Source organism: Phyllobates terribilis, unplaced genomic scaffold (assembly GCF_046119375.1).
Source record: "Phyllobates terribilis strain yellow unplaced genomic scaffold, ASM4611937v1 Scaffold_3__8_contigs__length_932513732, whole genome shotgun sequence".
NCBI classification, from domain to species: Eukaryota; Metazoa; Chordata; class Amphibia; order Anura; family Dendrobatidae; genus Phyllobates; species Phyllobates terribilis.
In genome coordinates, this window is record NW_027362763.1 from 782,914,141 (window position 1) to 782,938,326 (window position 24,186).

General features: G+C 41.5%; 1 protein-coding gene across 2 annotated transcripts in view; it reads left to right on the forward strand.

Moving 5' to 3' along the window:
- Positions 1–24,186, forward strand: part of USP34 (ubiquitin specific peptidase 34) — a 143,233-nt gene that overhangs the window by 111,946 nt on the left and 7,101 nt on the right. For both annotated transcript variants that reach the window (XM_073672310.1, XM_073672311.1), the window contains 21 exons: positions 1,736–1,831; positions 2,043–2,107; positions 2,189–2,264; positions 3,226–3,273; positions 8,049–8,114; positions 8,198–8,278; positions 8,525–8,610; positions 9,768–9,936; positions 11,562–11,636; positions 11,737–11,888; positions 12,838–12,886; positions 13,035–13,139; positions 14,533–14,577; positions 14,860–14,964; positions 15,065–15,212; positions 17,133–17,767; positions 18,864–19,021; positions 19,479–19,557; positions 22,730–22,856; positions 22,939–23,046; positions 23,885–23,989. In XM_073672310.1, the coding sequence (XP_073528411.1) occupies positions 1,736–1,831; positions 2,043–2,107; positions 2,189–2,264; positions 3,226–3,273; positions 8,049–8,114; positions 8,198–8,278; positions 8,525–8,610; positions 9,768–9,936; positions 11,562–11,636; positions 11,737–11,888; positions 12,838–12,886; positions 13,035–13,139; positions 14,533–14,577; positions 14,860–14,964; positions 15,065–15,212; positions 17,133–17,767; positions 18,864–19,021; positions 19,479–19,557; positions 22,730–22,856; positions 22,939–23,046; positions 23,885–23,989 (2,578 nt within the window). The remainder of the gene's footprint in view (positions 1–1,735; positions 1,832–2,042; positions 2,108–2,188; positions 2,265–3,225; positions 3,274–8,048; positions 8,115–8,197; positions 8,279–8,524; positions 8,611–9,767; positions 9,937–11,561; positions 11,637–11,736; positions 11,889–12,837; positions 12,887–13,034; positions 13,140–14,532; positions 14,578–14,859; positions 14,965–15,064; positions 15,213–17,132; positions 17,768–18,863; positions 19,022–19,478; positions 19,558–22,729; positions 22,857–22,938; positions 23,047–23,884; positions 23,990–24,186) is intronic.

Consider the following 24,186-nt stretch of genomic DNA (forward strand, 5'->3'; position numbering starts at 1 on the left):
AGAGGTGAGTAGAAGATGTGGCATCTCACATTATTTAGTAATAAATGCGTCTTTCACAGGCGAAATGGTTGTTTTATGCAGATTTCCATATCCAACCAGTCGGTGAAACTGACCTGACTTGCATCAATTGACAAAAATCTGGCCAAGTCTACAGCTTCCTTTGCCTCCTCTTTCTCCACTGGAGGTTTGTTCTGATTTTTTTTCTCACAAAGTGAAAAACATTTCCAAAACGAAGGTCTCCAATCATTTGCTCATATTGTCCAGCACCTTGTCTCATCCTTTCAGGACCACACTCCAATTTCAGTCCGGCTCTGTGAGCTAATTTTGTTGCTAATGGTGCTCTCCTTGGAAGCAATTTTATATGCCCATTTTGAGTTAAGGCAAATAAGACAAAGGAGGAGTCCTACAAATTCAGATATTTCAAGTAATCTTACCTCTTCAGGAGCCCTCGCTTCCAATCATTGTCCTGAAACTCCGTGCCATCCGTTTCTGTCTGAGGCACTGGGCACATCTCTTGACAGGTTGCACGGCAGGACCTGAAGCACAGCTTCCATGTAGGCATAAGCTAAATTCCTGTAGTGGGCTGAAGCACACATCCCAGGCCTCCCAGTAGGCCTCAATCCAGGAGTGGACTATTGGATGGTCAGCTTCATCAGTCATGTGCGAATCAACTCAAAAACATAGATGCCACACCAGACATCATCTTCTTGGCCTAACTCAACCACAGGTTGCCAAGGTTCATATCTGTCTCAAGATCCCAAAGATCTAGTGGTAGATGCTCTGACCATCTTTCTCAAACAGTTCAAGCTTCAACTTCCTTACACCTCATTTTTATTGGCTTCTTAAGAAGGTGAAACCGGAGGGTGTACCATTGATTCTCACAGCTCCAGATAGGCCATGTATGCCGATTTTAGCCAGCATCTTGTTTGTCATCCCTAAGCTCCTTCGACAAGATCTTCTTTCATGGTTTTCCCTACCACCTGATTTTGCTGTGCTTAATTTAATGCTGTGTCTGTTAAAGCCGCAGTAATTACAAGGCTTCTCTACAAGGAAGAGTGGCTCCTACAACCCTCCTTATTGTCAACCACAACACCATGAGATCTCAATTTGTTCCTTGAAGTCATGAAGTCACCATCTTTCATTTTCTTACACCTGCTGTCTTAGAAAGTTTTCTTGGTGGTGGCCAATACCTCCATCAGGTGAGTGGTTGGCAGCGTAATCTGTTTTTTTTCACCAGGATATAGTGGCTATCTGCCCAGTTTAATTTATTTTTGCGGATGGTGGTGTTTCTTTCTCACCTCGGGAAGGATATCTTATTGCCTTCCTTATATCCTTCCCCCTTCCATCCCAGGTAAAAGTCACTTCATCACTTGTATGTGGCCTACATCCCCCAAACTGCCTTTTTTCATTGGTCAGACTCCATTTTTGATCTCCTATATGCCCCAAAGTGAAGCCTTTTGCTTTTACATCCACTACTGTCAGCTAGATTCGGTTAATCTTAAATGAGGCCTACAACTCTAAAGGCTCAAGACTAAAGGTCTCGCCCTTCTTTGTGCCTGCACATTCTACCAGGACAATGCAAGTGTCATGGACTTTCCACCAGAAAGCACGCCTACAGAGCTGAGGCTGTGGCCACCTAGCTGCCGCTTCACAATTTGGCCACTGTAGAAACAGTGCTAATGACTGTTTTTTTATTTGCTTTTTTTTTTAATAAATATTCTTTGACTCCTTCTAGACTCACAGTGCATATATGCTTTTCTATAAACGTGTGGAACCCGAAGAGGAAATTAGCAAGGAAGTAAAGTTTGATGTCTCATCAGAACTTCTCGAGGTTTGTAATCTAATTGTACAAATCTTTATGGATTGGTCACAAACAGATGTTGTGTATTGCTCACTTGCATACAAATCCAATATTTTAGTCACTTTAGCACTCCTAGCAGTTTTATTCATAACTGCCAAAGATGAGAACTGCTTGTCACTAGCTATTGATTAATATCACAAAGCATGGTTCTCCTAGCAATTTATGAAAATATCTTTTGCAGTGGATTTGGCATGACAACATGCAATTTCTTCAGGACAAGAACATTTTTGAGCACACATATTTTGGGTAAGCATTCTAAAGTAAGCCTCACTTTCTGTTCTTTACTACATGCAGGAAACTTAACCTTTTTCATTTTATTTTCCTTAGATTTATGTGGCAGCTTTGCAGCAGTATACCGAGCACCCTACCAGACCCCAAAGCCGTATCACTAATGACTGCCAAGGTAATGCCCATTTCTGCACAAGCAGCATGCATACATATAGAAGTCTTTGTTCTAGTAAATCAGTGATTAATAAAAAAAATATATTGGCCAAAACATTTCAGGCACTAGACTACTTGTAGCCAGGTGTTTCAGGATATACCAGACAAATTGCTTTAGGCTTTGTAGCCCCTTGGCACAGCGTACTGGTTAACATTCCTATTTCCAGGGAACATATTCTAGGTCATTCACACAGGGAATATGTAAATGTTAAAGGTATTGTGCAGTGTCTTATGGGATCAGTTGTGAAAGTGACTTGTAATTCAAGTGTGTAAACAGTAGTAAAAAAAAAAGATTGCGATTCCAGGCTCCTGGCATAGTCAGCCAGATTACCATTTAATGTGATTGCTCCCTTTTTTAGGAATATAGGCACTTTTGTGGGGTAATTTTGCTACTTAAATGCATGTAAATTTGGTTTAAAATGCATTTTTGTAGTTTTCCATTAAATGTGTGAGCTGTTTGTAAGTACCACTAAACATAATTGAGTGCAGAATGAGTTAACAGCCAGTTGCATGGCAGCGTATGTATGCCTTATTTTCTGCTGAATGATCTTCTTAACCTGATTTATGACCAAATCAAAATTGATTTGATAAAAACATTGATTTGGTCATAAATGAGCTTAGAAGATGCTTCAGGAGAAGAGAGATAAGTGTTACAAACCCCGCTGTCAAGCAATTTCACAGTTATTCTGCAGTCTGCTGTATATTGAGGCAGTAGTCGTCAAATGGTTCAAAAATTTTAATAAAACACCTATTGCATAATTGATTTCTAGCCATAAATACAAGCATTTAAATAGAAGAAAAAGCCTCAAAAAGTGTCCATATTTCTTTAAAAAATGATTTGTGGCTCCAATAATCCAGGATCTGTGAATTACATTCTTGAAAAATGCAAATCTGGAAATAATTTATTTATTTTTTCCTTCCAGCTCAGTACATCTTTTGTTTTGGAGACCTTCATTCATTCAAAAGAGAAGGTATTTTTCTTGATGAATGTTTTTCCTATTAATTCACATTACAAAAGCCACATGGTAAACACAAGTTTACTTTTGGAGGGGAAAGCTACCTTTTGTTTTATGCTTGTTGAATAATTAACCATTTCAGAAATTACAGTTGATGTAAAAAGTCTACACACCCATGTTAAATTAGCAGATTTTTGTAATGTAAAAAAATCTACAGTTCAATTGAAAAATAAACTGAAATCTTTTCAGGTAGAAAAAAAAATAACTAAAATAATGTGGTTGCATAAATATGCATAGCATTAAACTAATACTTGAAAGTACCCTTTGAATTTATGACAGCAGTCAGTCTATTTGGGTAGGAGTGTATCAGCATGGCACATCTAGAATTGGCAAACTTTGCCCAGTCTTTGTAGTAGCGCTCCAAATCTGTCAGATTGAGGGCATCTGCTGTGAACAGGGCTATCTTCAGGTGAACCCACAGATTTTCAATTGGATTCAGGTCTGGGCTCTGGCAGTGCAATTCTAAAACTTTGATCATCTTCTGATGAAGTTATTCTTTTGTTGTTTTGGAGGTATGCTTAGGGTGGTTGTCATGCTGAAAGGTGAAATTCAGCTTTTTAGCAGAGTCCTGAAGGTTTTGTTGCAAAATTGACTGATATTTGTAGTTGATATTTCCTCTATGGTCACTAAAGCTTCAGTTCCAGCTGCTGAAAAGCTGCTCCAAAGCATAATGCTGCCTCCACAATGCTTCACTTTGGGTATGTGGCACTCTTGGTGATGCCCTTTGTGCCAAACATACCTTTTTGGATGGTTTATCTAATGCCTTGGAAACAAAGTTGTACCTTTCTCCTGACTGATAACGTTCATCAATAAGATCCATTTGCTGTGTTGTAAGCTGCTTATGGACCATGGCTATTGAGGTAAAATGTAGCTAAAAATGTCAGGAAAAACCTGCTAGAACAGCTAAACATTATATTTGGTTAATCAGAACCACTGTAAATGATAGCAGCTGTGTACTGACTACTATTTAACATGAGTGTAAATGTGATAATTCAGAATTTAACCACATCCCCAATTAGAAGAGGGTGTTCACACTTATGGAACCACAGTATATTATTTTCAATTTCCCCCCTTAACATTATTTTTTTTCCTAATATATTTGTACTGTTTATGGGTGACATTAAATGTGGAAAAACTTCTGAAATGATTCCTCTTAGTATAATTTTTTACATCACAAAGTCCTGGCGTTTTTCCGGGGTATGTAGACATTTTATATCCACTGTATGTAAAAATGTAAAGTACTAGGTTTTCCAAATGTCCAGCATAATGGATCTTTACACACCTTTTTAGTTGACCGTTTTTTGTATTTTTTTTTCATTGACTACCTGCATTTTACACACTGGTATTAAATCTGCTATACGAGTAAATGCTCCAGTCTGATTTATACTGAATGAATCTAGTTGATAAGAGATGCCGCCATAGTTTTCCCTTCCTCCCTAGTCTACCCCGCACGCTTGTATGATTCTAACAATCTTTGTTGCTCTGTTGGTGCTGTCAGTCAACAAAGAAGAATCAGGATTGCAGAATATTGGGGAGGAAGGTAAGAAACAGAGAGGGGTACTATCCAAATGCCAATCATGACCACACTTGGTTGAGGCCTATAACTGTTGTTGCCTCCTTGGGCCAGTACCCCAGTCTCTTCCTCCTATTTAGCACTTTTTAATATAGCAATCTGCTTATTTTCCCACTAAATTGCAGAAGAATAAAAACACATTTTTGAATACAATGACAAATATCACATAAGTTAGCCATGACAGTTACCCACATAGTCCCAATTATTACTACAAGCATTAAACATAAAGATTTATTATATATTTTTTTTTTTAGGTCTAAAGATGTTTTGGAAGTGTGTGCTCTTTGCCGTTGAATGCCTTTTGTAGGACTAAGTAGAGGGACATCCTTAAAGGGGTTGTCCGTCATTAGGATAAGTCGTATCAGATTGATGGGTATCCGACCTCCAGCACCTCCCCTAATTAACGGTTTACTGCTCTGGTCATGCGTATAAAGTGAACAATGATGCAATAGCACAGCACTGTCCACTGTGGTAGTGCCTGTTGCTTAGACCTACAGCTCCGCTACTTTTGACTTGAATGGGAGTGGATCTGCAGTTCTCTGCCATGGCCATTACTTTGTTGACCGTGCTGTTCTGGCTCCTTTCACTCTGTACATCTGACCAGAGCTGAAAGCAGCTGATCAGTGGTGGGGGTTCCAGTAATTGGACCCCCACTGCTCTGATTTTAATGACCTATCTTAAGGTTAGATAATCAGTATCATAAGGCTGGACTTCCCCTTTAACATGACTGAATGGATTAGTATACTGTAGGACATCAACATGTGTGAACAGTGGATGTCTGAACCTTCGAAAAATACTCGAAGAGCATCAGCTATGACCCATTCATTGCTTCTGTAGCATCTCTTCGACATGTGAGGTTGTACCTGTTACTGCTGCTTGTTCCCATTCACTCAGAGACCACTTTGCTCTGCATATTGGTGGTTGGGAGGTCCCTGGGGTCATTTTGCCACCAATCGTGCCCTGATCACCTATTAGCATAAGCTGTCAGTTTTCTTTTTATTTAAAAAAGCAGCAAAAAAACTATTTGTTTAAACGGAACCTATCACATGAAAACAACGCTATTAACCTGCAGATTTGGGGTTTATCTGCAGGTTAAAGAGGTTGTCCACTACTATTAACAATGCCCCCATCGATTTAAACTGTGGAAACAAGTGTTTTTGTAAATACGTGGTCATTGTTGCCTGTGAGTGGCGCTATTGCTGACCGCTCACTAGGCATCACCTGACCCCCGGCTGCAGCCGGCTCCGACAACCGCTGATATCACGTCAAGTTCCGGCTGCAGGCAGGCGTGACCCAGTGACGCACTCCCCCCTGATCCACCTCACGGTTTCCCAACTAAAGCAGAGGAGCGGGAAAGTTCGCGGTGGATGCTGGGCTGGACATGCAGTGAAACCCTGACCACAGTACATCAATCAGGGGGGAGCGCGTCACATGATGCCTATAATAATGACCACGGAAGGTATTTACAAAAACACTTGTTTCCACAGTTTAAACAGACAGGGGCATTGTTAATAGTAGTGGACAACCTCTATAATAGCGTTCTGAGCCTGCCCAGCGCCAGCACTTAATTTCCTCCCGGCAGCAGGAGTCTAACTGTTTTACTCCTGTACGATTCGGATGTCAATCATGAGGGAGGGTGGGTGTATGAAGGCCCAATGTCCACAGATGGGGGTTGTGCTCACAGCCCAACACCGTGCAGGACTCTTGGCATTTGCCACAGAACACCAGGATTGGCAGGCAAAGTCGCCACTGGCACCCTGTGCTCTTCACAGATGAAAGCAGGTTCACACTGAGCACATGTGACAGACGTGACAGAGTCTGGAGACGCCGTGGAGAGCGATCTGCTGCCTGCAATTTCCTTCAGCATGACCGGTTTGGCAGTGGGTCAGTAATGGTGTGGGGTGACATTTCTTTGGAGGGCTGCACAGCCCTCCATGTGCTTGCCAGAGGTAGCCTCACTGCCATTAGGTACCGAGATGAGATCCTCAGACCCCTTGTGAGACCATATACTGGTGCGATTGGCCCTGGGTTCCTCCTAATGCAGGATAATGCCAGACCTCATGTGGCTGGAGTGTGTCAGCAGTTCCTGCAAGATGAAGACATTGAAGCTATGGACTGGCCCGCCCGTTCCCCAGACCTGAATCCGATTGAGCACATCTGGAACATCATGTCTCGCTCCTTCTACCAACGTCACGTTGCACCACAGACTGTCCAGGAGTTGGCGGATGCTTTAGTCCAGATCTGGGAGGAAATCTCACAGGAGACCATCCGCAACCTCATCAGGAGCATGCCCAGGCGTTGTAGGGAGGTTATACAGGCACGTGGAGGCCACACACAATACTGAGCCTCATTTTGACTTGTTTTAAGCACATTACATCAAAGTTGGATCAGCCTGTAGTGTGTTTCTCCACTTTAGTTTTGGGGGTGACTCCAAATCCAGGCCTCCATTGGTTAATAAATTTGATTTCCATTGATGATTTTTGTGTGATTTTGTTGTCAGCACATTCAACTTTGTACAGAACAAAGTTTTCAATGAGAATATTTCATTCATTCAGATCTAGGATGTGTTGTTTGAGTGTTCCCTTTATTTTTTTGAGCAGTGTATATGAATAAACACAGAATCTTTTCCCACAAAGCTATACATCAATTCTCTGTTCTTCATATTTTATTACATACTTTGAGGGTCTGGCCGCAGGCAACGCACTGATCCAGGGCAGGGACTACTCTGTAATGGAGTGATGCTCATGTCTGCTAACCACCAAATCTATTTATTGTCTGCGGGACTGATGGAGAAAACCGAATACAGTGCTATGGTACAGTGACCATCTCCTATTAGGCAGGGAGGTGGGAGTATGGAGCTCATGTCAGCGGAAGTGAGGAAACAATCAGCATTTTCGGCTTATAAGAACAGCGATGTTTCCCATAGAATAGAATTCAGACTTTAAAATTGTATTTTAAATAAAATTGATATGAGTGGCCACAATTTTTGTTTGCCCCAAATTAAAAACTTTCCCCACAATGGTCCGACATGCATGAAAACCGTTAAGTTCAAGTTTCATTATCTGGTGGTTGAGCACTGCAATGGATGTGAAGAGATATTTTACGGTAAGGCGCACATTTATATATTTTAATTGTCATGTTTTCCCCCTGAATTTAGCCCACTATGCTTCAGTGGATTGAGCTTCTAACAAAGCAGTTTAACAACAGCCAGGCGGCATGTGAGGTAAGATGCCCATGGGCTACTGGTGAATCACTATGTTCCATGATCAGGGCTGCAGACTTACAGAATTCTGCTTTATCTCTCAGTGGTTCCTGGACCGCATGGCTGATGATGATTGGTGGCCAATGCAGATCCTGATCAAGTGCCCAAATCAGATTGTAAGACAGGTGGGTAAAATGTTTTTCTCTAAAAATGAATTTTTAATTTTATAAATACACCAAGTGACATCAGAAATGTTTGATAGGGTTTTTTTTGGTTAAACTACATGTGGGTCCTGCAGTGGTGAACATGTCAGTAGGAGTCAGGATCACACATGCTCACTACAGCTTTATCATCGCAGGAGGTTGAAGGATATTTAATTCTTATGACTTTTTTTCTGTTTTTTTAAATTAGTATTTTTTTTTTTAAATTAGATGTTCCAGCGTCTCTGTATCCATGTTATTCAGAGGCTGCGATCAGCACATGCTCATCTGTACCTGCAGCCTGGCATCGAAGATGGGTAAGTGTATTGGGAGATCACCACTGTAGTGAATCTTTTTCTGCCCAGATATGTAGAGTTTATTGAGCAGTTAACTCATTCATAAATACTCTTATGCTGTGAGAGGGCTGGACTATAAAGCTGTCTTTGCCTAAAGTTTGCCCATCTCCCTCCTATAAGTTTTGCAGGTTAAAAGCAGAACCAAGCCTAGTGCAAATGTTTGTAATATAATTTGCAACTTATTTCAGTAACTATTTTTCACTTTTACTCCCATTGAAGTGTATGTGGTGTACACATTGCAGGTGTTTACATTTACTGATCACCATTCCCTAATGTTTTGCTATGTTCTAGTCCCCTCTTGGTCTTAAGCCCCCGTCACACTAAGCGAGATCGCTGCCGAGTCACAAGTTTTGTGACGCAACAGTGACCTCAGCCGCGACCTCGCTACGTTTGACACTTAGCAGCGACCAGGCCCCTGCTGTGAGATTGCTGGTCGTGTCAGAATGGTCTGGACATTTCTTTGATCGTTGAGGTCCCGCTGGGTAGCATGCATCGGTGTGTTTGACACCTTACCAACGACCTTGTTGACGACTCATACACAGAAACACATAGGCGTGCATCGTTATACAGATCGTTACGGGTCGCCGCATCGCTGCTGCGTCGTTGGGAAGATCTGACTGTTTGACATCTCACCAGCGACCACATAGCGACGCAGCAACGATCCCTGACAGGTCGTATCGTTGTTGGGATCGCTGTAGCGTCGCTTAGTGTGAAGGGGCCTTTAGTGACCTCCAATGAAACCAGTCAGATCCCACCAAGTCTCCTGTGGTGACCAGAATTGGCTTTCACAGTGAAGTTCATAGACTTACACTGAGAAAGTGACTTCACATCTAGCGAGTCTCCTTGTTGGTTTCGTGGTGCAGAAGATGAGCGATTGGTAAGTATATGAATACCTGCACTGTGTACACACCGCATACACTTAAATGGGAGTAAAAGTCAATAATTTTCACTGGCGTTCACTTTGTACCTTTTTGTATGATGATGGAATACTGTTTTGCATTCAGCTCCAATGCTCCATTCTGCTTATTTATGGAAAGATGGCTGTTAGCATTTGTCCTATCCGTATTTTTCTTAAGTCATTAGATATTTAACGCTCATCTCCTTGGTACATTGTGTAGTTCTGATGACATGGACGGGCCTGTAGAGGATATTGGCAGTCGCTCCTGTGTTACACGATTTGTAAAAACCTTGCTGTCGATAATGGAGCATGGAGTGAAGCCTCATAGCAAGCACTTGACTGAGTACTTTGCATTTCTCTATGAGTTTGTCAAAATGGGAGAGGAAGAGGTAATTTCTTATGTTCTGTATAATATAGTAGGTTTTTGTTTGCCTGTGTTTATACCATTTGTGGTTGTAAAATTATATGTATATACGTAGAGGAGGGCTGTCTGGACATGTGCCCTGGGAGTTGGGTCATAGGGGGCCAAACCTGCACCAACAGACGAACATTTTAATAGGGGATATTTTATTGCACAATATGGTCAGTTTTTTTTTTTTTTTATTTACAATTGAAGGAGTTGATGAGAGTTGAATGAAATCTGTTCTAAAGATGGTCCCCCCCCCTCTACCCCAATTGTTTGTGCTTGTAGGTCAGTAAATTATACATATTGGTACCCTTACCTAAATCCAGAGAAATGCTTTTATGCCCAGAGCACTTAAAGTAATTGTCGTTTTAATTTTATTTCATAAATGAATCACGCATTAAAATAAGCAGCTTATCAGCGAAATCTGCTACTTTCTCTGCCAAAATTGATCAGTCATTATCAAAATTCTCAATTCTGATGTAAAAATCTGTATTTCGTGAAGACCGATTTTCCCATTACTGAGATGAGATGCCAGCGGCTACTGATTCTATGTAAATAGGAGGCGGGCGGATGCAGAAGAGCACTGGCTGCCGCCTTCCGTGCATGCGCTGCCCAGATATTTTGTACATGAGCAAGAAGAGCAATGAAGACTGTTAGCGCGGGCAGATGTACATAGTGGCTGGGTGGCACATGCGCAGTAAAATGCTGAAGCCAGTGCCCTTAGCCGGAGACTGAGGTTCACAGAAACGTAGAAAGTGCTGATCTACACAGGCACTAGATTTCCTAAGAACAGAGAAGTAAGCCAGCTCACTGGGTGCGGATTTGCCTTTTCCCAGGCACAGACCATGCACCTCTCTTGCGTTCCATTGTAAATTCAAAGGTAAACCCTTAGTCCAGCCACAAGGATAGAGCAAGAAAATCTTTATGGTGGTAAAACCTATTTCAGCCGAGCAACATCGTAAACATGAGGTACAAAACCTAGGCGCGTCAAAGGTTTTACCCCCTTGTAAATCATGGTATAAAAAAAATCATTATTACGAGTGGGTAAAAAGCTCAACGCCTAGGTTTAGACCTCATCTTTACAATGTTACTCTGCTGACACATGTTTTATTACCTGAAGAACATTTTATTACTCTATCCTTGTGACTGGACTAAGGATTTACTTTTGAAGCTGGATTTCCTGGCCGGCGCCTGACATCAGACACATTGAGCTATCACTTTTAGGCCACGTTCACACGTTCAGTATTTAGTCAGTATTTTACATCCGTATTTGTAATCCAAAACCAAGAGTGGAACAATGAGAGGAAAAGTATAATAGAAACAAGTCATCACTTCTGCATTTATCACTCACTTCTGGATTTGGCTTACAAATACTGATGTAAAATACTGATCAAATACTGAATGTGTGAACATGGCCTTAACGTGAGGTGCTAAGGAGGGAAATAACCTCAGGAGGCAGAGTTTCTTTAAGTGCCATAGGTGTGACAAAGCATTTCTTCGGATTCAGGTGTCAAGGCCTTTTAGTGACCTTACAAGTGCATATAAATGATTTTGGAGGGTTGAACTTGCTGACAGATTCCCTTTAATTAATACTTTATTTCCTTTCAGAGCCAGTTTTTATTATCTCTACAAGCCATATCAACCATGGTACATTTTTACATGGGAACCAAAGGGCCTGAAAACGTAAGTGTGAAGTACACAGCCTTGTTACCGTAATGTTGGTGGAAAGCAATATTTCATGTGTGTTTGAATCCTTTTTTACGACTGGATCTGTTCTTTTCAGCCACAGGTTGAAGTATTGTCTGAGGAGGAGGAAGGCGAAGAGGAGGAGGAAGAAGATATTCTCTCACTTGCAGAGGAGAAGTACAGGCCAGCAGCTTTGGAAAAGATGATCGCTCTAATTGCTTTCCTGGTGGAGCAGTCACGTTCAGAAAGGTTGGTTGAAACTTATCTACCTGCTTATTTTCATTCCAATTGGTTCTCATCCAGTAGTTCATACTCTATGGATATTGCTTAGAGCAGTGTAATATGTAATAAAATCAAGTCTATCGACAGTCTGGGAATACTGCGTCAGGTTACATATTGGAGAACATTTCACCCGAACGTCAAAAAGTAGCCGTATCTGTAAGCCTCAGTCTTCAGCTTATTGGCCGTTCTATTCAGCCATTTCTTAGTTAAAGCTGATGTTATGCAGCTGCTTTTACAGGTCCCCGTGCATTTGATAGCTGTTTTGCTTTTTTGGGTAATGCAATATAATGAATGTATAACCTGTTAGATGTGTTCAAACCTTGCATAGAAACTGCCTATAACACTGTATTGGTGGATAGTATCCCATTGTAATGCCAACCAGAGTATGCAGCCATAAAGCCAGCCACTCTGAGTATTAGACTTTGATGAATATCAGTTAGTGGATAACCTGTCCCCACAGCTGCTAAAAAGCACATGGTCATCTACCTGAGGGAGAAATAGTCTGACTAATGGCCAAGTTCTCATACCCTTCAGGTAGATATGGTGGAGCTATGTTATCATGGAGTCCTGCACTCTGTAATTTTGCTGCATACTTGGAGTATGCCCTTGGGTGGCTGTGTTTTAGATGGCATGTTAAACTGCTAACTATACTAAAGTGAGACAACAGTAGTTATTCTGAGCATTATACACTGTAAGTACTGATTGCCATCTCATGCATCTCCTGTAAATTATTTCTCCTTTTGCTTAAAAAAAAAAAAAAAAATATATATATATACACACACACACACACACACACACACACACACACACACACACACACACTCTCCACCCCAAAAGAAATAAACTAATTTCAATTGTGTTTCAATTAATTAAATTAAATCTTAAACTAAAAAATATTTTTTTTTCTCTTTTGCAGGCACCTTACTCTCTCCCAGAATGACATGGCAGCTCTAACTGGTGGAAAGGTAATGGTTTTGTCAATGTACCTATGTCCAGATGCACGCCTACCTTAAATTAATGTAGATGCCACTTGTATATCTTTCTTGCAAACCCCTTCCTGGTAATTATCTGATGACGCTTTTAATGTTCGTTGTGTTTTTTTTTTTTCTTTAGGGCTTTCCCTTTCTGTTCCAACATATACGTGATGGAATCAATATACGGCAAACTTGTAATCTCATTTTCAGTCTTTGTCGATACAACAACCGTCTTGCAGAGCATGTAAGTACAACAGTGTCCCAGTCACGTAATATCTAGTGACCTAGATAAAAATAAAACCAGTTTAGTAAAACCTACAGATTTTGATTTTAATTAATAGCACTGCAACAGACTACTACAGTATGTGTTAAAGTAAAGGGATTTTCTGAAACGTAATTATCATTTGCCAATAATATGAATTTTTGATTGTGCAGATTGGTGTAACCTGCGATGAATCACGACTCATTCACGGTTTACATAGGCACAGCCCTTAAAGTGGATTTACATAACCCGATTTTATAGCGTTTACCACCGATCGGTAAACATTTACTAGTTGCTGGTCTTTTAATAGCCTGTTTACACAGGCAGAGACAGCCCTTACCAATTCCTACTGATCGATCTGTTGTAGATCGCTCAGTACACACAGACTGCCTTTATTCTTGACTAAAGGCCCCGTCACACTTAGCGACGCTGCAACGATCCCGACAACGATACGACCTGTCAGGGATCGTTGCTGCGTCGCTATGTGGTCGCTGGTGAGCTGTCAAACAGGCAGGCTCACCAACGATCAGGGGAGCAGCGACATCGTGGAAAGACTCTTTCCACGATGTCCTGCTCTTGGTTACGAGCCTGCTGAAGCAGGAGCAGGCTGGTAACTATGGTAAACATCGGGTTACTAGGGGCACACGCGCTCCTAGTAGCCTGTTGTTTATCATGGTTACCACTCTGCTACGGTGAGCGGGAGGTTACCATTCACTTTAGCAGGCTCGTAACCATGATAAACAACGGGATACTAAGTGCGCGCGTGCCCCTAGTAACCCGATGTTTACCATGGTTACCAGCCTGATCGCTGCTCCCGCTGGTCACACACAGCGATGTGTGCTGACCAGTGGGAGGGCAACGACCAAAAAATGGTCCAGGACACTTTGCAGCGATCAGCGACCTCACAGCAGGGGCCTGATCGTTGCAAAGTGTCACACATAGCGACATCGCTGGCGAGGTCGCTGCTGCGTCACCAAAACCGTGACACAGCAGCGATCTCGCTATGTGGGACGGGGGCTTAACTCATTGGTTAATTTGATAAAGGCACAGTGAATCATATTAGTGGTAACACAATTTTATGAACTGTTCTGTCACTTTATCAGGGCATTAATGCTTATCTATCAATGCACCATAAAATTAAATCTACACCATTCACGACATGGTGTAGTTCTGCTGCTTTGTCTACTCATCCAGCTCACTTCCGCCACCTATTCTCATCACTTTGAAAAAGTTGGGTAGGGAAAAATAAAATCAGCCAATTTTGCAAAAAGTTGTTGAGATACACTTTGCTTGTAAAATGCAAAGAGAAATTTATCTGTTTTCATACTTGATGTTTTTTTTTTTTTTTGTTGTTGTTTTTTATATATATATAAAGATTGCATCGATGCTCTTCACATCCATAGCAAAGCTGACCCCTGAGGTAAGAAGCATAGAATTTCCAGATTCACACTAAATTCACTTGTAAAATTTTTAGACTATTAAAAATAAAAAACTGAGTTCTAAAACCAAAAATGTATATTTCGCATCTGCATGTACACTGTTAATTTACTTTTTTGTACAGGAAGAGTAAGTGTACCCCCTTTTAGACTAAAGCACTCTTCGTTTTTTTTTATTTTGCAGATGCTGTGTTGAAAATAATTTGGCCTTTGATGCATTCTGACATTTGAGCAAAACTTTAATGTTCATCTACTTTTTATTTTAGGCTGCTAATCCTTTCTTCAAACTGCTGACGATGATAATGGAGTTTGCCGGTGGGCCACCAGGGATGCCGCCTTTCGCCTCATTTATTTTGCAAAGAATATGGGAGGTAAATGTAATTTAAAAAAAAAAAAAAAAAAAAAAAAAAAATCATTGGCCATTATAGAACTTTTACCTTAGTCTTGCTTATTTTTTTTTTCTTCTTAAAGGTAATAGAGTATAACCCATCTCAGTGCTTGGATTGGCTCGCAGTGCAAACTCCACGAAACAAGCTGGCACATAGCTGGGTGTTACAGAACATGGAGAACTGGGTAGAACGTTTCCTGCTGGCCCACAACTATCCAAGAGTGAGAACATGTAAGCACCTTGACGTTAAAGAAGTCTATAGCAGTGGAGGGGGTTAACTAGTGCCAACCGCATAAATATTACTTAAGAAATTACCTAGACTTAAAACATTAGAAAAATGTTTTGTATAGTTTACTGCACAAGAACATACTGAACAGATACAACAGAGCTGAGCATTATTTGCTAATAGTTTTGTAAATTATCCTGTCCTACTTACACTTTTTTTGCATAATTTTCAAACTACGTATTCATGATGTAAAGCACAATAGATACATATTAAAATATGCGAAACTGCATGAATCTTATGGTTGGATCTTTAAAAAGCAGCTTGCATATATTTATGTATATTCTATGGGATATTAGGAGTTAACTCCTCTCCTGGAATGTACCTCTCCATGGAAACCAGCTGTACACTATAAAAGATTAAAGCTATCATTGCAGCAGAATGAAAGCAGATAGAAAAAGCAAATCAATGGCAAACTTGATTTCCATGCTATCTAACGAAGGCAGTTTAATTACTTAGGAATACCCCTTTAATGATTAAACTTAATCTCTGATGGCCATCAACAGTGTTTCCACCAGATGCTATTTTATATATGATGGAAATACAATGCAATAATCGACCTATTGGGACTGTGTAGTAATTGTCCCTGGTATTGCATCCTTCGTTCCATCTGCTGACACAGTAAACTGAAGGTTACTTAGAATGGCTGTTCATTACTGCCCACAATTTTAGGGCTATATCTACTAGGCACCATGATTTAAAAACTAGAGACTAGCATCAACGTGTTTCGCCTCGTCGGGCGTCTTCACTGGATGAAATCACTGCACATGCTGGGCAGCAGCACACTTTAGCTGTTGCCTCACTGAGGTGATCTCTCTAAACTCCCTCTGTTAATAATCTTCCTTGCCGATCAATGTGCTCCTTATCACTGCTTAGTATTTATAGTTGTTGTCTGCAAGCCATTGAATTCCATAGGCATACGGCCAATTAGGTCCTATCGATGATCCAACCAATTGGTGATGGCAAGCTTAAACCACGTCCCACCCCTACTAACCTCTGTGCAACAATTAAAGAACGTTAATGTCAGGAGCCCCGGCTATGCTAACATGCACATATACGTGGAGCCCACTGATGGCGATCCAAGAGGAATACCAGTGCGCATGTCATGACTCTGAGCATGAGTGTGAGCATCGGAGTCAAATGTCAGTATATAGGCTACACCTTACTGTAACTGCATACAAATGGTGTTGAGGAGAGCCATAGGATCAAATACTTAATTAACCTCAAGACATAGGAGATTTGAGAGAAAAGACCCATAAAGTGTATTATTTCACCTTACATAAGCTTGTTTAGATCAAAAGATGGCTGCCATTTCCTGTTTCATCACACCATGTTCTGTTATGCAAGATGGTGACTGGGCCTATGACTACATCCTGTTGTACATGTGGCAAAGGTGGAAACTTTATTTATGACTGCATCCTGTCGTACAAGGAAGTTCCAAGAAGAAGCTGAATTCTATAGAACGACTAACCAACCACAGAGCGACACGTCGCTTGGTGACACCCACCCTGATGACCTCATGGCCCCCACCCACCCTGATGACCCCATACTTCCATTCTAAGGCTAACAGAGTTTATATATGTCTATGTTCGGGTTGACACTTGGAGCTGTGCCATAGCTGATCAAGGAGAGCTTACATCCGACTGTGTGTCTCTGATGTTATTCTTTCTTACAGGCACTTGATCATATCCATTAGGCCAGGAGCAGGCAACAAGTGAACATATCAAAGTGTTCACCCTAACAATGGTAGTGGCCATTGGGAATATAATGAGTTGTACATTACTGAAACTGGGGAGTCATGTGTGATAGTGTTGTTTTTACGTTTTGCTCCTTTTGTTTGAGTAATTTGTTGTTTTTTTGTTTTTCAGCTGCAGCTTACCTACTAGTGTCCCTGATACCAAGTAACTCTTTTCGGCAAATGTTCAGATCGACACGTTCTCTTCACATTCCTACACGAGACCTGCCCCTTAGTCCAGACACAACCGTTGTACTTCATCAGGTGTACAATGTCCTCCTCGGCCTCCTTTCTAGAGCAAAGCTATATGTTGATGCTGCTGTCCATGGTACCACCAAACTGGTGCCATATTTTAGTTTTATGACTTATTGTCTGATTTCCAAAACTGAAAAGCTCATGTTCTCCACATATTTTATGGATTTGTGGAACCTCTTCCAACCCAAACTGTCTGAACCAGCCATAGCCACGAACCACAATAAGCAAGCATTACTTTCTTTTTGGTACAACGTTTGTGTTGACTGTCCTGAGAATGTGCGCCTTATTGTTCAGAACCCTGTGGTCACCAAGAACATTGCCTTTAACTACATTTTGGCTGACCATGACGACCAGGATGTGGTGCTCTTCAATCGTGGCATGCTGCCTGCCTATTACGGTATTCTTCGTATGTGCTGTGAGCAGTCGCCTGCCTTCACTCGTCAACTTGCCTCACACCAGAACATTCAGTGGGCCTTCAAAAACCTCACTCCACATGCCAGCCAATACCCTGCGGTAAGCAATGTTAAGAAACTTACTGAATAGCTTGTCTGGCATCTGGAACTTGGCAATGATGTCACACTTGCATATATCACTTCTGGGATGTATACACAACCAGCTGCTATTACGCACGTATGCTAGCCTAATAAATAGGAAAGGTGCGTGATACCTGCCGTACATGCACAGGATTGAGTACATATGTGCAGACACAACGTCATTGGCAATGCTCACCTTGCAATGCAGAACTGAGTGGTGCCACACCACTCCTTTAATTTACCTTTTTATTAACTTGAATGCTGATCACAAATGGGCAATCAGGAGCCACTTTCTAAGAGGTTGTCTCATTGATGAAGGCCCCCAGGAAGCCACTGCAGGGGAGATATTGCATTACGTGATGGTCATTCAGATGACCATACATTTAATACATAGAGGGCTCTCGTTTACCAGAGAGGTTCTTCTAGATCACAGGGGGATCTGAGTGGTGGAAAATGATGGGATCACCTAATATGAGCTGTATATGGACTGGAGTTGTCTTTTGGACACAACCCCTTTCCTGCTTTTATGATGCATAATCAGTTAAGTCGTTTCAAAGCTGCTGTGGATATGACACGGGCACCGTTTTGGCAGTCTGTCTGTGTAGTGCAAACAGCCTTTGGTCATGTCATGATGATCATACTGTGATTTGATAAGCCATATTGGTGTGTTTTCTATTTCATCCAATTTTCTTAGCATTTTTAAGGTAGTTTACCAGGATGTTAACACTAATGGGCTACCTTTAGGATAGATATTCGATCTCTGATCTGTGGGGGTCTGATGTCCAGCACCGCTGTCAGCCAGCTTGTCTGTGCATGGTAAACAATAAGGGGCAAGCATCACAGCTCCCTTAGCGTCTACTCTTTACTGATCAGTATGGGAGTCTGGCCCCCACTGATTTGATATTGATGTCCTATCTAAAAAGAAAAGTTGTAGAGATCTTAGTCCAGGAAAACCCCCTTTATAAATTGATTGCTACTTACATTGCAGAGCCAAGAATTGCTGGTGTATGAAATACATATTACATTCTGCGAGGACTTTTTCAACCATATTTTTAAGTTTTTTTATTTCTTTCCAGGCTGTAGAAGAATTGTTTAACCTCATGCAGCTGTTTGTAGCTCAGAGACCAGACATGAGAGAAGAGGAGCTTGAGGATATCAAGCAGTTTAAAAAAACTACAATAAGCTGCTATTTACGTTGCTTAGACGGTCGCTCCTGTTGGACTACATTAATAAGGTAAGGGAGAATGGAAAGATTTGACTTGCAGAGTTTGTCCTGTCTCCAATCATGTTAATAAGCAGTGCTTTTAATGTTTTAATAGCCTTTAAATATTTAGTCACTTTTATAATGTTTGCTTATCTTATATCTCATATTTCATCACTTACATATTTAATGTATACCTGCTATTAAAGGGGTTGTCTGGGAAAAAAAAACTTTGCTAAAGATACAGAACATGTAAAAAACAAAAAACTGTCATTCATGCTCATCGGCACCCATGTGGACGTAGTGCAGACCGCTCCATGGTCTGTGCAGAGAGGAACTGATGGTGTCACCACTCCACCAGCAGCCTGAATACTGCTGCCTGTGATTGGGCAAAGTTTTATTTTTTCTGGGCAACCGCTTTAAATGCATAGTGGTGTACGTTGGTTACCATATGTGATTTAGTAACCCAATATTCTTGTGTATATTGCAGTGCCTTCAGAATATTATTGGAGTCTGATGAAGACCGGCTCCTTGTTGTATTTAATAGAGGCTTAATCCTGATGACAGAGGTAAGCCACACGTGCTCTACGCTCAGATTTCTGAATGTAGAAAACAGATCTATTAGATATAGCAGGGGTGGGGAGCCTTTTTTCTGCTGAGGGCCATTTCGATATTTGACATAATTCGGGGGCCTTACAAAATTTTTAGCTTGAAAATGATTCTGCTATGTTTGGTCATACAATTATTTCACCCCTAATGTGATGATTGGAACTGCTTCTCTTTGGTAAGATGTGTGGTGATAGGTGGTAATGATGATTTCTCTATCGCTTCATTGGGGGACACAGGAAACCATGGTGTATGCTGCTGCCACTAGGAGGCTGACACTAGGAAGAAAAAAGTTAGCTCTTCCCCAGCCGTATACACCCCACCGACTTCCATTAAGTCAGTCTGGAGCACAAGTCGACTTTTTGCATAAGTTTTGTAATGCACTGTTCACAGCAGTAAGTTGTATTGAACAAAGATGGATATTACATTTATAGAACTCAAGCAGTGGGAGGTATGCAGTATATACATCACAAAAGGTACACTGAGAGTGCTGTATACATTACTGTATCACATAGAGACCTAGACTGCTGTATACATTACATAGGAGACCCTGCTACTGGTCCATATACATCACATAGGAGATACTGGGGCTGGTACATATAGACATCACATAGGAGACACTGGAGCTGGTGTATATACTTCACATGGGAGACACCAAGACTGCTATATATACTTCACATAGGAGACGCCAATACTGTGGGGTTGGTGTACATACATCACACTGGAGACAGTGGGACTTAGGCATGCATTACATAGGAGACAATGGTGCTTGTGCATGCATTACATAGGAGACAGTGGGACTTGTGCATGCATTACATAGGAGACAGTGGTGCTTGTGCATGCATTACATAGGAGACAGTGGTGCTTGTGCGTGCATTACATAGGAGACAGTGGGACTTGTGCATGCATTACATAGGAGACAGTGGTGCTTGTGCGTGCATTACATAGGAGACAGTGGTGCTTGTGCGTGCATTACATAGGAGACAGTGGTGCTTGTGCGTGCATTACATAGGAGACAGTGGGACTTGTGCATGCATTACATAGGAGACAGTGGTGCTTGTGCGTGCATTACATAGGAGACAGTGGTGCTTGTGCGTGCATTACATAGGAGACAGTGGTGCTTGTGCGTGCATTACATAGGAGACAGTGGGACTTGTGCATGCATTACATAGGAGACAGTGGGACTTGTGCATGCATTACATAGGAGACAGTGGGACTTGTGCATGCATTACATAGGAGACAGTGGGACTTGTGCATGCATTACATAGGAGACAGTGGGACTTGTGCATGCATTACATAGGAGACAGTGGTGCTTGTGCGTGCATTACATAGGAGACAGTGGGACTTGTGCATGCATTACATAGGAGACAGTGGGACTTGTGCATGCATTACATAGGAGACAGTGGTGCTTGTGCGTGCATTACATAGGAGACAGTGGGACTTGTGCGTGCATTACATAGGAGACAGTGGGACTTGTGCATGCATTACATAGGAGACAGTGGTGCTTGTGCATGCATTACATAGGAGACAGTGGTGCTTGTGCGTGCATTACATAGGAGACAGTGGTGCTTGTGCGTGCATTACATAGGAGACAGTGGTGCTTGTGCGTGCATTACATAGGAGACAGTGGTGCTTGTGCATGCATTACATAGGAGACAGTGGTGCTTGTGCGTGCATTACATAGGAGACAGTGGGACTTGTGCGTGCATTACATAGGAGACAGTGGGACTTGTGCATGCATTACATAGGAGACAGTGGTGCTTGTGCGTGCATTACATAGGAGACAGTGGGACTTGTGCATGCATTACATAGGAGACAGTGGTGCTTGTGCGTGCATTACATAGGAGACAGTGGGACTTGTGCATGCATTACATAGGAGACAGTGGGACTTGTGCATGCATTACATAGGAGACAGTGGGACTTGTGCATGCATTACATAGGAGACAGTGGTGCTTGTGCATGCATTACATAGGAGACAGTGGAGCTCGCAGTGTAGGAAGGATTTGAAGAGCTGGCAGCTGAGTAAAACTGGGCTGGCCACTGAAGCACAGCGGTCCCTGGGAATCTGCCCGGGGCCCGAGAAAATGACATTGTGGGCCGTAAACTGCCCATGGACTGGAGGTTCCCCGCCCCTTGCATATAGCATGGCTTGAGGTTCCCAAATCTAAACATTTCAAAACCACATTATAATTTTTGGTTGACAAATTAAAAAATGATCACATGTAAAAAAAGATTGCCCCAGACTCTGGACTGATCACAGCATTTATGCTCTTTACCATCCAGTTTCTTCTTGGAGCCACCTGTAAAGGGAGTGTAAAAGCTGACACTGTAAGATTGTAAAATAATAAGTTTTGCTTGGCAATATCAATTGCTTGTTCTTAGGTTAGGTTGTCTGTGTCAGATGTGTGGGGTCCAACTCTAAGCATCCCCACCGATGTGCTGCGTTGTCTCATTCACTGCTATGGGACAACACTGCAGTCCTGACACTATTTAGCAGGTGGCTTGCAAGTATACAGAGTAGGGTAAACATTTAAGAGGTTTCAAACGAGCACCATTTCCCTTCTAATCAGCCGATCAACAAGGTCCAACTCTAAGGATAATTTGTTAATATTGTGATTCCAGAAAATCCCTTGAATAATGCCATTGAGTGCAGTCAGCTCCCATCATCCCTCTAGTGGCAGCTAGCACATTGTTTTAAAGCTATGCTTTTGCAATAGAGCTCCAGCCAAAAAGTTACGTGAGCTCTTGGGTTCTTAAATTTAATAATCTAGGAGTCGAATATAAATTTTGGTTCCTTTTGGTAACATTCCCTATCCGGAGCTCTATATAATGTGCTGTCCTATGTGAAAGTGAGGAGGTATAGTGCAACCTCTTCTAGAAATTCCCTGTTCCCGGCACTAAGTGATATGTATGAACAGAGTGGACGTGCTGCACCAGACTGATGACATTGATGGTCAGGAGAAGCTCCTGTGAATGAGCTGCAGGGTTTTACTAGTCCTAGTAGAACTCTAGCTGATGTTTCTTCAGTAAGAAATTACAAAAAAAGTATTTTCTGTTGTGCATGAAATATAATCTCTCATACTGGCCCGTTATAGTATACTATAGTGCTTACTTTCTGTGAACTCTTTATTGCAGTCCTTTAACACATTACATATGATGTACCATGAAGCCACAGCATGCCATGTGACTGGGGACTTGGTGGAGCTTTTGTCCATATTCCTGTCTGTCCTGAAATCCACCCGTCCTTATCTTCAGAGAAAAGGTAGGTGTGTGATGTCCTATAGACTTGTGTTACATGCAGTTTACATCTGTGCGCTCTTCATTATGCCTTTCTATACCCACAGATGTGAAGCAGGCGCTCATCCAGTGGCAGGAGAGAATTGAATTTGCTCACAAACTCCTAACCCTATTAAATTCCTACAGTCCGGCAGAGCTCAGAAACGCCTGCATCGGTAATTGTCTTATTGTCATTCTTTAGTGAAGACAGTGGTGGGATTAGGATTGGAAGGGACGGCATTAGTTTATTTCCTGTCTGTTGAAACCTCAGTAACTAAATGTTCATGTTTATTTTTAGTATTGTTTTCCGCATGGAAAATTGTGACAGTTTGCAAATCACTTTATTAGGGATTTTGTCTTCATTTGTGAAAAAAAAAAATATAAGTGGCTCTCAAATCCCTGCTTTTCCCTGGTCTGTTTGCCTGTCTTAGCTGCATTAATATCAGGTGGTACTCATTTTGAGTACAGATGATGGTGGTGATTGGTCAGCGCCTGTCTCCTCCTCTGTGTTTTCTGCTTATTAGAATAATCTCCTGCAGCAGCATATCCCCAGAGATAGCGAGATACTGGTGCTGAGCCTTTCACTGCTATCATCTGTACTCCACATGAGTACGTCCTGATACTAGTGCAACTAAAGAAGGGGTTTGGTAGCCACTTGCGTGCAATTTTTTTTACAGAAATGTAGACAAATCCCCTAACTTTCCCTGCTGGGTAAATTTAAAAATAAATAAAAGTTCAGTTAATCTTTAACAGACCTTCATCCAAAATGAAAATTGCCTCAAATTGACTTCATATTTTTAGTTCCCTGCACGTTCCACACATTAAGAAACCAGCTGGGCTTTCTCTTCCTTTACATATAGCATTGCTAAACCTGCGTGTCCTATGTCTTCATGTTTCGGATATTCCATTATACTTGTTGTTAGCATTCGATAACCATAGTCTCATGTTCTAATATCCTGCAATGGCAGATTATTATAGTGATCATGTTTTATTAATAATTACTTTTGCTCTTAGATGTCCTGAAGGAACTTGTGCTCCTGAGTCCCCATGATTTCTTGCACACATTGGTTCCATTTCTCCAGCACAACCATTGTACATACCATCATAGCAATATCCCAAGTAAGTGATTATTACTGGTGGTTATTTTCCAAGTATTTGTTTTTCCCATACAGTTTATTGTAGCTAGAGCAATATGATATATTGGAGTGTTATCTGCACGAGATAGCAGAAGGCGTTGATGGTAAGGTACAGCAGGATAAGGAAAGGAATGATGAGCTTTCCCATAGAAAAATATTCAGATCTTTTTTTTTTTTTTT